Source organism: Pteronotus mesoamericanus, unplaced genomic scaffold (assembly GCF_021234165.1).
Source record: "Pteronotus mesoamericanus isolate MK-2021 breed Mesoamerican mustached bat unplaced genomic scaffold, CSHL_Meso_final contig_90, whole genome shotgun sequence".
Lineage (NCBI taxonomy): Eukaryota > Metazoa > Chordata > Mammalia > Chiroptera > Mormoopidae > Pteronotus > Pteronotus mesoamericanus.
Genome location: NW_026555277.1, coordinates 11,472,552 through 11,487,441, shown reverse-complemented (window position 1 = coordinate 11,487,441; position 14,890 = coordinate 11,472,552). Strand labels below are relative to the sequence as shown.

Sequence of the window (14,890 nt, the reverse complement as noted above, 5' to 3'; positions counted from 1 at the left end):
GGGGCTTTAAAGATACAGAGGCATAATTTAATCAGACTTTAGCAAAAGAAATAGGCCCTATAAATATATTACTCAGCACAAAAAATACTGTGCTGAGTAATAAGTTCCAAAACCCAGAAACCTCACTGTCATCAGAATCTCTTCCTTACACCCACCTCTCTAGCTGCCGCCATTTCCTGTCAACTCATCCTCCTACAGGACTCTTGAAAGTGCCTCTCCCTTCTAATTCTCTGCCACTGACATAGCGCACACTTTCAATTTTTGCTTAGATTACTTCAAATATCACCTATGTGGCTTTCTTTCAATCTATTCTCCATAATTCCCCAATAGAGGTCTCTTTCTAAAATGAAAATATCACCTTAAAATTCGCAGCATTTTCAGAATCAGATCCAAACTCCCTGACTACACTCAAAGAGGCCTTTGGGGTCTGGGACCAGGTTCTCTGCCTCCCCCTTTCCTGTCTCTTCCAGAGGCACCTTCTGCTTGAGCTGGACACATGACTGCAGATAGCCTATATCGGTCCTCCAGATTTACACCTCTGTCATCTTGCAAATGTAGGTCCCTATGTCTGGAATGCAGGCTTGTAACCTAATTCAACATAGTCCTGCAAGACTCAGAGTAAGCATTACCTCCTCCACGACATTTTTTTCTCCCCACCTCCATCCCTTGCAATCTGACTTCGATATCCCTCCCCCGCGACATGTCCTTCCACATACCATAGCACTGATTTCACTGCTTTATAATTATTGGTCTGCCTTTCCAAGTTTTCCAGGTGATGATAAGAATTTTGCAGATAAAAATTACGCCTTTTGAAGAAATAGATTAGTATTACGGGAGCACACATGATAGACTGAATGAAAAAATGGATAAATATTATATGCACACAAAGTCATTATCCTGGCCGAGAAAACAGGAAGAAAGGCGATGCTGTAATATTACTGGAATGACCGTTAAACTTGTTCTTGAAGGATGAGTAGATATTTTTCAGGTGAATGTATAACTTCCTTCTCATTTGCACAAACAAATTAAGATAGTGCTAAATCAAGTACGTTAAGAATTTTGATTTGTGTCGAAGACTCAGGACTACAATGTAGGTAATCTAACTAGCATATATATTTGTAATATTCATGGACATACAATTTGGAGGCCTGCTTAATTATACCATGTTGACTCCACAGCAAGTCATCTTGCATGCCCTGAATAAACCAGTTCCAATTTTACTTTATCCCTGGCTACATAAATCAGATTAAACTGCTGTTCTTACTAGGAAAACTGCTTTCAAAATTTAATAGAGTTATTTAAGAAATGAAGTGAATTTCATGATAACCTGCATTCTTTATGCATGAGCTAAACAAAGAATAATAGGCAAATAAACATGAACCTATCCAAACTTCAGATTTTATTTTTTTTGTTACTTTCTCCCTTTTCTTCAATGTCATACATTTTAATATGAATTATTAGTTTCTTCTTATAAGGACAATAATAAAAAATAAAGTGAGTCAACTCCTGAGATGTTTTTGGCACACTATAAAGTCTAAAACATCAGCTTTTGATATCAAATTTTTTAGTTTAAAGAACTAAAGACAACTCAAATTAGAAATAATATTGTGAATGCTTTTTCAAATCATGAAGCTTCATGAGATAACTACATTATTAGTCATTCTTTTCTGTATATGCACACTCTGACTCGGCTCTTACGGGTTATTTGATGCAGACACATCCACTAATTAAAAACAAAATATCGTTATATAACATCAGTACACTCTGTCACCTGTTCCCAGCATGAAACTAGAGTCTAAATAGGACCAAATTTTTTAAGACACAGATTTAAAACTGGAATTAAAAGCCATCTTGTCAGAGCACAACAGGAAGTATTGATGGTTACGTTTTTCTTTCAGGGCTTACTTTTGATTTTAGGACTTCAGGAAGTGAAGGGAAGTAATCCTCATAGGAACCATTTTGAAGAAAATATTTTTTAAATTGAATTGTAGACTGCAGGAGTCTTAAATTTTCTGTAAAAAAGAGGAGAAAAGTTAGCTTACTTGAATTGCAGGGTTATTTAGGAAACCAATTTGACAGATACCTTTATCCTAATTTATTATTTTTTCTACAATAATAGTCTAGTTCAATCCAAACATAAGACAAGTGAAAACTTAACTTTTTCTTGAACCATGGAGATTAAAGAGTTCATTGTTTTAAAAATATTCAGATATTCTGCTTTGAGGCAAAAATGTTTCTACCAAAGGTGCTCAATAATTTGGGTCTCTGTGAATTGAATATGCTTTTATTTATGACTTTTGGATTTACTATTAAGTAGTTAAGTGGTTGGGGGAGAATAGGTTGTATAATCACTGTGACATAAATATGCCCTTAAACCTTAATTAATTCATGCTCACTAAACAGAGACCATCTTTAATTATTTGTTGTGCTATTTGCTTGCCACTGAGTTTCAAAAAATGGTTTTGGTGTGGGAAAAGTAAATGCTTATCTATTATAAAATGTGAGAACAGAGATATTTTCTCTTTAAAAGAAAAGAAACATTTGATTAAATGCAATTCTTTTATGGTTGCTCATGCAGGAAGAAAACTAAAAACAAACTGTAATTCAGTAGGAGGCACGAATAGTCTGCCATGGAAACACTTTTGCTTCTGTAATTCACATCTGCTTTTGGAAGTCTATATTCTCATTCTTTGTTATCTTTTTGACAACTAAAATTATTAAGGGCATGGAAAATATCATGTAGGGTTGGGCGAACTCCTCATGGCTGTGGACCTTTGGAAAGTTTGTCCAGGGGGCCTACTAGCACTACCAAGAGAAGTCATACTATAATAATATGGTTACATATTCCTTTGACATCTCAGACCCCTAAACTGAAACCGATGCCCACGGAAACTAAGATTTTAAAATGTTCTTCCCTTTTTAAGCAAATATCTTAAAAGGATTAACTACCTGAGAAGAGAATTCAGAACTGTGAGCAGCATTTGGGCGATTAAAGGAAACAGTACCTTGAGAACCCCTGGCCAGGTGGTCAGTGACATTTCTCACACATGCCAAGTAAGGAATATATGGGTTATCTGCTGATATATTTAAAAGGGCATCTTCAAAGTTTTCCAGTATTAGGAGCCTATGGAATTAGAAAAGAATATGTAAATTAAGTCACATAAAAATAAAGCAAAGCCACGGTGCTGAGATCGCGTGAGTCCCTGGGTTTGGGGCGTGGGGGCCTGAGCCCGGAAGCGCTGGGAAGCGTCCCTCTCCCGGCGCCCAGCCCAGCCGCACCGAGACAATGTGACCCTGGGTTCTCTGGATACTTACCTTTCCCATGGGTATTATCATTATATTTAATTAGTTTAATATCCAATCATAACTAATATTATGGTAATTTTTAGGCAAATTTATGGGGAAGAAAGAAAATCACGGGACTAAGGGTGTTTGAGAAAATACACAACTTCTGGTTAAATTTGAATTTCATGTGAACAATAAATAACTTTTCAATGTAAGTACATCCTGTGAATCTTCCATGTTTTTGTTCTCTTCCCTCTAAGCCTGGCAGCCCTAAACTGGGTCTCAGCTTCTTCTCTTGTCTAATGAGGGGCTGGATGATTTGTTAGATGCTTTACACCTATAACATTCTCTAAACAGATTTAAATTCATTTCATTGTGATAAAAGAGAAAGAGTGTCATCCATTTGAACAGTATAAATTTTTTTTTTAATTCTAAAAAGTGGCCAGTTGGGTGTTACCAATTTAACCACTTTATGGTTTCTTTTTGACCGGCATATGAGGACATTAGCCTAAGATTTTTGAGGCATGTATATGGAAGTGAATAAATGTGTGTGTTATGCATGCCCTTCACTTTAACTATGAGGCTGTTTTTCTATTTAGTTTATAACTTCTTCCCTTAATATCTACTTTCTTGAATTTTATTAAGATAGATAGAGGATAAATGTCAATGACTGATTTGGGGACCATCTAAGTCGAATCAAACTGTACAATACACAAATTAACTAGTTTTGTCAGATGTGTTTAACTTTGATTTTCAAATACTAAGGGAAGAGATATATCCTGGTATAACTAGTGAACGTGTAGGAAAACGTTTGCATTAACATGAAAGAAGTCTTAGGCTGTTTAGATGTGGGTTAACAACACTGGATCTGTGAGGAACTTCAAAAAGAAATCTGTGTCAAGAAAAGTCTCTAGCATGGCAATCAGAGCACAGCTAATTGGTAGGATGGCTGACCCTTATTTAAATACAGTCCACAGCCTTCATGTTAAAAAGAAAATAGCAACCATTCCCAAGCTCTCTTGCTTCTAAGCATTTTTTGACCAGAGACCCTCTCCCCAGTACCGCCTTTCTTTCTTTTGTGTTGCCTTCCTTTCTTCCAGGTATTATAGCATAAAGCCATTTCCATCCTGGTGTAGTGCTCAATAGCAAAATATTAGCCTAACCTTCTAAGTGGAGCAGCACAAGAGATTCTCATGATAACATTTCAAGCTTAAAATGAGAGGATGTTGTGCTAAAAGTGGCCTTGAAATATCATCTAAGCCATTCTCTTAGTTTTATAACATTTGATGGATAAGATTTTTGAGATTGGATTTACTATACTCCCAAATTAAGATTCCATATCAATGTGCCACTGCCTTGGCATAAACATCCAATTACTCCTGCAAACCATTTCATTTATGTATCCTTTATATATAATCCTATCTGCTCCCCATGAATGCTTTTATTAAAAAGATGAGCTTGTGAATGCATGCAAGCATGAGTGTACACACACAAAACAATAAAAACAATAACCTTGGAACAAAAATAACGAGGAAGAAGAGCTAAAAAAATATTTTTGAGCAGCTTTCTTTAGAAAATTATGGACCAAAATTTTTTAATTTTATGCCAAGTATGCCACTCTGAAATTATTTTAAAGTGGGAATAGAAAGGAAGTCCAAAGATAAGAAATCCCTTAATTGTATGGATCTCAAGAAGAACCATCTTAAAGTATTGAATTCTTCCTAATAAACTGTGAACTAACTGTCAGCAACTATGTCTGCTGTGAAATTTGCAGGTATGAAGTGCCAGCATTATCAGTGCTATGGATGCCTCAAGGCTCTGACGAAGACACCTGGCTTCAGCAATAGCCAGCCGTCCGTTATCTCAATTCAAGGTGTTTTTCTTTTTTAAATTTATTTTCGATGGCTATGAAAGACTTTTGGAACATGGCATCCTAGGTAGGGGAAAATTACCCAAGGCTGCTTGATTGATTGCTCTGTAAAAAGCATGTGATCCAACCACCTTCGAGGAGAAGAGAGGTGGGAGCAGAAATAGGAGGTGGTTGTTTATGGAAGGATTTTGCCTAGAACGACCCAGAGTGCAAGAACTTCTTGTTAAGTAATAGAAAGATATAAACAACTGCATAAATTTGATATTAGAAAAAGAAATACATGGTTAAAAATAAGTCCTACTATTTGTTTTTATTTATACAAGTTTCCATTAGCATAAAAATGTACACTTTGGGACTAAAGTACAAAATTTTCAATAGTATAATTTATCAGTCCTAAACAATTTTTACATAACAGGCCATCTAGTCTCTAAATTTGCCTTGATATAGGAATTAACTTCAATCAGCTTCTAGAGGCAACTGCTTGTACTGCCTACAATAACTGCTACAGTTATTACAGGGAAGTACTCATATTAATGGTCCTTAGAAGCCAAGGTTGCTGTCATCCTATCCACTGCCTATTTATGGGTTGGCATATTTACATGCCCCAATAATGCTCCAACATTAAATTACCTATAAACAGTTTGCTACCCAAATACTACTGAAGCAAACAAATTTTTGCATAACCTTGACTGGCCATACACTTCAACTATACCCTTGTCTTTGGTCAGTCAGTAATTGACTTTTCTATGTCATAGTCTTACACACATAGAAGAATTTATGTCTATGAATCGTTTTGATTGCTTCAGCCCAGTTGCCTACCAATTTAGAACAAACCAACAAAGAAGGACTTACTGTGCAGCCAGGCTGCTTGGAGAAAGTGACTGTCCATCTTCTTTGCTCCACAAATGTGTTGAATTATCAGAGTCACCTACAGTAACAACATTTATATAGGTAAATATTTAACACATTGGCTTAAAGGAGTTATTTTTCTTAGCAAAAATCATTTCAGGTAAAATTAAAGGGGAAAAATGCAGAAAATCTGCCTAATTTTTTTCCACAGGACTTTGCAAGTGATATCTATGCTCTTCTTGTTGAAAACATTGAGGATATTTATAGAAAATAGATGGTCACTAATCAAAATAATCCCAATGGTCAAGCACATGTTTGTCTAATAAATTATTTCTTTTGTATGAAACTGTTACATTATTTTATCCAAAGACCAGGACACATAGGTGATTCTTGAAGATTATATTACAGATTGACTACCATGTGACTTGTTAATCTAATAAGTCAATTTCAGCCCTAGATCACTGGATTTCCTTTGCCTTCAGTTGCCTAGAACTTAGGAACATCTGCCATCACTAATCTATATTTTTCATCTTTCAAAAAGCAGCCACTGATTTCAATTGAATGCAGCTGTGAATGCAAATTGGCTAATTTTAACAGAACTGTTTTGAGTGGTCTCAAATAATATGAAGTTTTGGAGTGTGGAAGATAATCACTAAGTTGGGTCTAATAGAAACCGTATGTGAAGATCTAATTTAACATTGAGAATTGCCCTTAGAAGTCAAATAGGTTGCTGATTCAGCTTGCCGCATAACATTGCATCATTAAAGAGTAAGTGTGCAATAACATTCACATGAAAAATTGAAAATGAAAATATTTGAAATGGTTACTGCATAAATAAAAACATTATAAATCCAATGCTTTCATTCAGCCCCTTTAGGAAAACGATATCACTTATTTGTCTTCTCTTCTGACACTGCCTATTCCTTATAAATAATCTAGTATGTCTCAGTGCTGTCATTTTTAACACTGGCCTAATCATTTTCAATAGGAAATTTTATTACCAGCATTAATAGTTCTCCCATTCTCTCTAGTTAGTGTATCCTAACGCCTTCCATAAAGGTCCTAGAGCAAAACCATGCAATTGTCCATATTTTTCCAGTGCTGGTCACATAGTCTATTTAAATTAGCATGCGTGTAAAAGAGTATCATACAATTAAAGACCTTCATATTTATCTTTATATCAGTCATGTCTGAGATTGTTTATACCACCCCTAGTAAGTGGTAGAGTGGCTTTTTCAGTTTTCCTATTCAGTGGAGCCGAGTTTTCTTGTGTTCAGCTCAAGATGCAGCTAAATATTATTGCTCTGGTAGCAATGCATCGGTGAATTAAAGGACCACGAATGAAGATACCCAAAATAAATAAACTGAATTAATAATGATAACACTGATTATTTAGTGGCATTCATAAACAGAATAATCAAGGGTAGGACTCTTAAGATTCATGCTTTTGCAATATAAAAGTATATAAAACCGTGTTTCTAAGACCAAATCTTTTTCACTTTGAACTCCAAGGTGATATTAAACAAGTTCAGTGTCATTTGTATAATATATTGCATGGAGTTTCTCTTCCTCATTGAGCTATTAAAATGAGTAACTAATAGAAATGAACTTCAAACAAATCAATGATAGACTTGACCTTGATGTTAGTAGGTACTTTTCCCTCTGGTCACTTTCTCTTCTGGACTATAAAGTATCTTGAAAAAAATACTGCACTAAATACACTTTCATATAGGGGGAAATGTTATAGACTTTTAAAAAGTGAGAATTTACTTTTTTATTTATAGAATCAGGCATCTTTAAAAATGGTGCCCATAGACATAGAAAAAAATGTAGTACACAGATAACCTCTTTTCACCAGTAAGAATGGCTTTCTAGTTAAAGACATAATTTCATATGATATATTACTTTGCAAAAGGCAAACTTCAATGAGTCACAAAGGTAATCTTTGTTCTCAACATTCAGTGTCTTTATTTATTTATTTATTTAAATTAAGAGTTTTTACATGCGAGTGCTAAATACTAAACTGTGAAGCAGGGATCCTTGCTGAGGGAGAGCCGAGGATTAGATTCCTGAGGCCAGAAAGTTAAAAGATAACCTCCTTCTCAAGTGTTTTTTAGCATCTCCATATTTTCACGGTTGCTGAGCAGGCTCCGGAAGCAACCTCCAAGTGCGTTTATAATCGAGGTTGAATCAGAGATCAGCATGGGGTGAGGGAGGTGGTAGAAATCAGAGAGTGGAGAGGAATGAGCAGATGGCTGTGGGAAAATCTATCATGTGAAAGGAATCTGGAACAAGGAGTCAAATTTCATCAGTGACTGAAAGTGGAGCCATTCTGAGGTTTGGTTGTGGCAGGTACTTGGGTGAGATACCCTGTGATCAATTGTGTATATGTCCCAGAGAGTAAATATGAGTGAGGCCATCTAACAAAGAGCTCAAGGGACCTGGCTTTGGGCATAGACAGATGCAGGATTTAATCCTACTTGCTAGACTTAAAACATAGGCGAAGTGCCTTGCCTTTTTGCCTCAGTTTTTTTTGTTTGTAAAATGAGTTAATAACATGAAATGTTAATAACATGAAATGTTAATAACATTTCATGGGGTTGTTTTGATGATAAAAGGGATTTAAGATAACAAAGGACTTCTATTGACACCAAAAAACCCAACTTTTTTACTGTCCTTTGAATGAGTGCTGTGAGCCTTTCAAAGCTCTGTCAACCTTGTCATACAATAGAGAGGACCCAAGCCACTCTGCTAAGAAATACCAGCCCACTGCAGTTTAGATGAAAATGAAGCCGAGGTAGAAAATGTGTTCACTTTACAAATACTATTCAATGCCATGATCACTAAGCACGGGATGGCCTGGCAATGTGGCAGGAAGATATACTTGGGGCTAGAGACCCCTGGGCTGTTGAACTACCGTCACTGGTTCAGCCTTCAGTGACAAGTCCAGGTTTGCTGAAAAATTTCCAGATACCTAAAAGGATTTTTCAAAGTCTCCACAGTTTTTTTACTCAAGCATGTAGGAGCCTGGGGTTACAGACTTAAGAATTGACATTAATGCCACCGCACTGCTATCCTCACACTGATGAAGTCACAGTAGGAAATTAAAACAGAAATTTAATTAAGCATATCAAATTTTCAAAATAAAAACACATTTCCTTGATGTATTTCCTTGTCATCTTGACCATCTAATGACATGTTTTAATACATGAAAAAATTAGCATATGCATAGACATGAAACATGGCTATTGTCAAATATTTAAAAACTGACTTATATTGTTCACCAAAAAAGATGGTTTGCTGCCTCATTTAATAAGTGCAACTTACTTCTCTGGCTATTAAAGCACTGATGAGCTTTTGTCATTTGTGAAACATTTTTTAACTTTGTCTTTTTACTTTATATAATTACAAGGTGTGACTCTGAAGATGAAAAGGAAAAAAATGGTAAGGAGAAACTTGAAGTTCTCATCTTTAAAATGCAAATATAAAAAGAAAAATAATTGGTGTTTGTTAGTGCACTGTCTGGTTTTCTGGCCTGGACATATTTTTACAAAGGGTAAGTCTTTTTTTCCTGATGTTCTTTAAGACCTTGAATTTAACAACAATCTTGAAAGCTAGTCATTAAGTCTGTAATTGTAGATATGCAAAATGCTCTAGACTCACAGAAATCTCTATCCAAGAGTATGGTAGACCCCCCAGCGAGAATTCTTCAAAGCCTTTGCAAACCTGCTTTTCATATGAAAACTCATGGTTTAAGACCTTACAATGAACAATCAGCTTATGACCTGATGCTCTCAGGCTACTTATCTGCAGTCCAAAAATATTTAAAAGCTGACAAACTCAATTGAAAAAACTTAATTCTAAAAGCATTCAGAAGACCTAAATGTTAACTGAACTTTTTTCCTGAGAAACAGGGACTTATTCCTTACAGCCCTAAATCTCTCTCTGTGTGTTTATATGTTGTGTTTTCCCATGTGTGTGGTATATGATGCTATTCTATATATGCAAAGTGATACTTTCTGACTCACTAGCAACATGCCATAGACTTCTCAATGGGATTGACAGGAGATTTATACCAATGTAGCCACACTCCAATGTCCACAATGCATCTTCAGAATGGCTTGTTGAGTGGTATATTTTTACCAATAAAAGAATCACCCTGATTAAAAAGCCAGAATTGGAAATGAGGGCAAAAGTTCTGCAATTCAGTGTAGGCTTTTGTTAAAAAAAGTACTGGTAGAAATCTATTTGTTGAGGCTCACTTTTGATATTTGTTTACTGTACCAAGTATAAACACAGTTTTACAAATTGAGAGATCATTTTCACCTAATTAAAAACCCCAGAATGTCATGGCATCTTTTCCAGTGATTTCTCCTTTTCTCCACACTTTTATTAGCCAGATGTCCAGATTTATCCTAGCATATGCCCCCACCTAAGAATAATACCATCCATAACTGCACTCTTTTATATTTCTAACAGGCTTTGTGACACAATTGAATATAGTAAAATGGAAATGTAATACCTTGAGCTGGGGAGTTCAGGGTGTACAGCAGATGTTTAACAGATTTATGGAGAGTTCTGAAACCTTCGTTAGTTGTGACACGTGGGTAAACCTTCTGCACGGCCAGCAGCACACTAACGAGTCAAAAAACAATTAAACCAAATTGCATTTCAAGGTTTGCAGACAGAAACAAAAGGTTACTCAAGGAGAAAATGTCTACAGTATAGAAAATTTTCTTATAACATAAAAAGACAAGATGTTGCTGTTGTTGTTTAATTACTTGTTTGCATCTTCATGCACAAAATCCCAACAAAATGTTCATGAACCAGACAGAGCAATTCATGTTTCCAAGATGCTAAAGTACTGAGACTCAAAGGCCTGAAGGTAAGTTCACATCAGTTGTTTCAGTTAAGACTTAAAATAAGCAATTAGGAACAGCTACTTCCAATGAAAGGATCATACTTTTTTTCTTAAGTAAAGAAAAAAATTAAATATTTGAAATTATTTTCATTAAAGCCACACCCAGATAAAGGACCCAGCTTCAGGAATAATTGCTTTTTAAGCATTTGATAAATGTGTATCTCTTGCTAAATAAGTGGTAATGTTTTTGAAAAAAATCGAGCTTGCCCTAACTGAGGACTGTATACTACCCTCTGAGTGGTCCTCAGCCACTACTCGAAGGGTAGCTCAAAATTAATACCCAGGCTAACTGGCAGCGTCTCCCAACATTATGTTGCCAAGAAAATGGCGGTCTGTACTGGAGATGGACAATCAGCAAATGCACTTATGCTTGAGTTCATTCTATATTTCTAAAAAGCAATTAGTTACTTAAGAAATATAATAATGTTTTTGTCAATTATATTTTTAAAAACCTGGCATTGTACATGTATGTCTGACTTTCACAGATACTGTGATTTATACCAATGACCAAGGCTAAGGCAATGTTTTGATCTACATGAGCAGTAACTGTAGAAGAAAAGTCTTTGTTAACCATTTTTCATTGTAAATTTAGATGTAGTACAAATTAACTAATAGTTTTTCCCTATGTATCTCAGCCAACTGAAGGATCATTCTAGAAATAGATACAGTATATGTCTATATGTTTATGGCATTCTACAATACTGTTGGGCATTTTGAATAGTTAGATTATTTTAATTTTAGCTTCCTAACTATGAATGAGGGCTATACTTTGAGTGCCAAATTTTGAGTTTCTTCTAGCTTCTAATACAATATTAGGATATATATATAGATTTGGTATATTCATACATCAGTATACACATACATATGATTTTATTTAGTTTTGTAATAATTCCATAAAGTCAATTTTATTTGCCTGTTTTGAAGATTGATCAACTAAAATTGAAAAAGTTAAATAACTTACAGAGTTTTACCCAGTTAATAAGTAGAGCTGATTCTGTCTCATTTTAAAGTTTCTGTTCTTTCTACTCTATGCCTTGCCTCTGGCACAGAAACTTTGCCCCAAAATGGTGGGGGCGGAGAAGGGCAGAACTTTTCTGCACAGAGCCCAATAGGCATCGTTAACTTGCTGTGCCCATGTGTTTGGTTCTGTATACGTAACAGTTGATACCTCAGGCATTTTTCTATTTGCCCCAAGAATTTTGTGGTTCTTAGACTTCAGTTGTTACTGAATCCTGGTGACCAGGTAATGAGTTCAACAGTCGCAGACCGCAGCTCTCTGCCAGCCTTCTCCAAGCATAACCCACTGCCTGACTGGCCTGATCTGCTGTCCCCAATAAACACCTAGAGAGATTGAAAACTTGGCAATCTCATTAAAACTGTCAGCATCATTGTTATTAATATCATTAATAAAATGTCAGTAGACTTCATTCATATTTATTTAACAAAAACGTAACTTAATAATAATGACACATGGCCCCCATCCTCTCTAAAATCTTTAGAATCATTGATCAGAATATTTTTATTTTACTTTTTAGCTATTTTCCCTGCTACTCATCATATAATAATGGAAGTTGCCCAAAACATATAGCCTCATAAAAATAATTTTAAAAACAGGTTCCAGGATTCGTATATACCTCAGCAAAGCTTCTTCATAAATGGTAAAAACAATGAATACTTCTTATATACCCTTCTTGATTTTTTGTGATTGCTTATTTCTGCTGATTTCTGGCATAAGCTTAGCATTACGTCATCTGGTTTTTGTGATTTAGTTATATAACAATTTGCAACTTAAAAAGTTGTTGGAGAAAATGATGAATTTCTTATGGGGTTCATAGAGTAAGATAAACCAATGAGACTATAATTTGGTGATAAAGAATAGTCATTTTTGAGGAAATTGTGGCCTTTAATGACCCTCAGTTTAACAACAATGGTAAAGAAAACTTAACTTTAAAAAATAGTTTATTAAGAGCTTTCCAAAAGAAATAAAATGCAAGCCACATATTCAATTTTAAATTTTCTAGTATTCACGTTAAAAAATAAATTTTAATAACACATTTTATTTACTCCAATACATTCAAAATGTATCATTTCAACATTTGATCAACATAAAATTATTAATGAAACATTTTAAATCTTTTATTGTACTAAGTCTTCAAAGTTCACCATGTATTTTATACTTAAGGAGCATTTCAATTCAGATGCTAAATTTTTATTTAAGAATACTTAATCTGTATTTAAAGAGGTGGGGGGGAGGCAGAGACAAATGTATTTAAAAAGTAAATAAATTAAAAAAAAAGAAATACATGTTTATTATTAAAATATTTGCAACAACAGAATGAATAAAGCCATCATCTACCATTCCACCATCCAAAAAAAATAAATAAATAATAAGAATACTTAATCTGTATTTATATTTCATTACATTTACAGGTGAAAAAGTAGGTTCACATACATTGTTCCAAACATACTAAAAGGTTTACCAGTTAGAGTATCAAGTGTCCATATTTAAAATCTAAATTAACTGAAGTTAAATAAAGTTAAAAATTTAGTTTCTTAACTCAAAAACCACATATTACTAGGGGCTATCATATTAAAAAGAATGAGTACATAAATTAACAATAAATAAATAAATAAATAAACCACACCCACAAAAGAGAGTTGTTCTGATTAGTTAAAAGCTGAAGGTCATCTACTTTAAAAATAACTTGAAATTATTTCTTTTTAACTATTTCCTTTTTCTCCTTCATTAATATATAGGCTGGCTTACAACATTTATAATCATTACCTGACAGCAAACTCTACTGCATAATGCTATAATATGCAATAATTTTACTTTAGATTTTAAGAGAATTAAAATAGCCATAGTGCAATGTCCTTCCTATGTACTATACTCCACCAAAATAATGTCTAAAGTATTTTACTGATTTATCTATTCATTTGTTCATTTATTTTTGACCCTAAAGTAATTTTGGGATCTTCTACCTTCTACTGAAAAGTATTTTGTGGGGTTTTTGTTTTCTATTTGTTGTTTTCTAACCAAATTTCATTGAGGTATAATTCACATACAATATGATACACCCACGTTACAGTTCAATAAGTTTTGCAAAATTTAAATACTTAGGTAACCACCATGCTAATAAGATGCAAAGCATTTTAATAACCCCTGACCCCTACATTTCCTCATTTTCCCAACAGTTGCTCCAGGGTGCACCAATCTGATTTCTAACACTCTAAATTAATTTTATCATTATGAGAAGTTCATTTAAATGAAATAATACAATACCTACACATCCAATGTTTTTAAAAAATTTTTTTGGTCTGGGTTATTTTGTCAGTATAATAGTCATAAGATTAATTGATCTTGTTGGGTGGTTCAGTAATCTATTTTTCTGGTTGAGTAGAATTCCAATTTATAAATAAACGAATTCTCTGCCATTCTGTTTATAAATATTTGTTTTTATCCTCCAATTTTTAGCTATTAATAGTAAACTTGCTATTCAAGTTTTTTATTGAAGTTAGCCTTCAAGTCTTTGAGTGGGCATGTTTTTATTTTCTTTGGTAAATACCTGAGGACAGAAAGCTGTATCATACGACTCTACTGTTGTCTTCATTAGCGCTGTTACACTGCTTTCCAGCATGGCTGTATCATTGGACACTCTAACTAGCAATGTATGAGAGTCCTATTTGCTTTACATTCTTGCCAACAATTGGGGTTGTCCACCTTTTAAAATTTTTTCCATTCTAGTTTGTGTACAGTATGGTCTGAATATTTGTTTATTCTTCTCACTGCTATATGATACATTCAAATAATCCCTCTCCCCCTTTAATTGATTTACCTATTTGCTTTCTAAGACAGAATATAAATAAGAGGAAGAAGATTAGGTATAAAAATTATGGGTGAATACAAGTTTTCCTCAGTGCTAAAATGAGAACCAATGTAGAAAATCAAATTTCGTAATATATTG

At 34.3% G+C, this 14,890-nt stretch overlaps 1 protein-coding gene across 1 annotated transcript in view; it reads right to left on the bottom strand.

Moving 5' to 3' along the window:
- Positions 1-14,890, bottom strand: part of ABCA12 (ATP binding cassette subfamily A member 12) — a 165,389-nt gene that overhangs the window by 77,955 nt on the left and 72,544 nt on the right. The window contains exons 8-11 of the mRNA XM_054586173.1: positions 10,527-10,639; positions 6,008-6,083; positions 3,006-3,124; positions 1,906-2,012 (exon numbers count right to left, since the gene is read on the bottom strand). Coding sequence (XP_054442148.1) covers positions 1,906-2,012; positions 3,006-3,124; positions 6,008-6,083; positions 10,527-10,639 — 415 coding nt within the window. The remainder of the gene's footprint in view (positions 1-1,905; positions 2,013-3,005; positions 3,125-6,007; positions 6,084-10,526; positions 10,640-14,890) is intronic.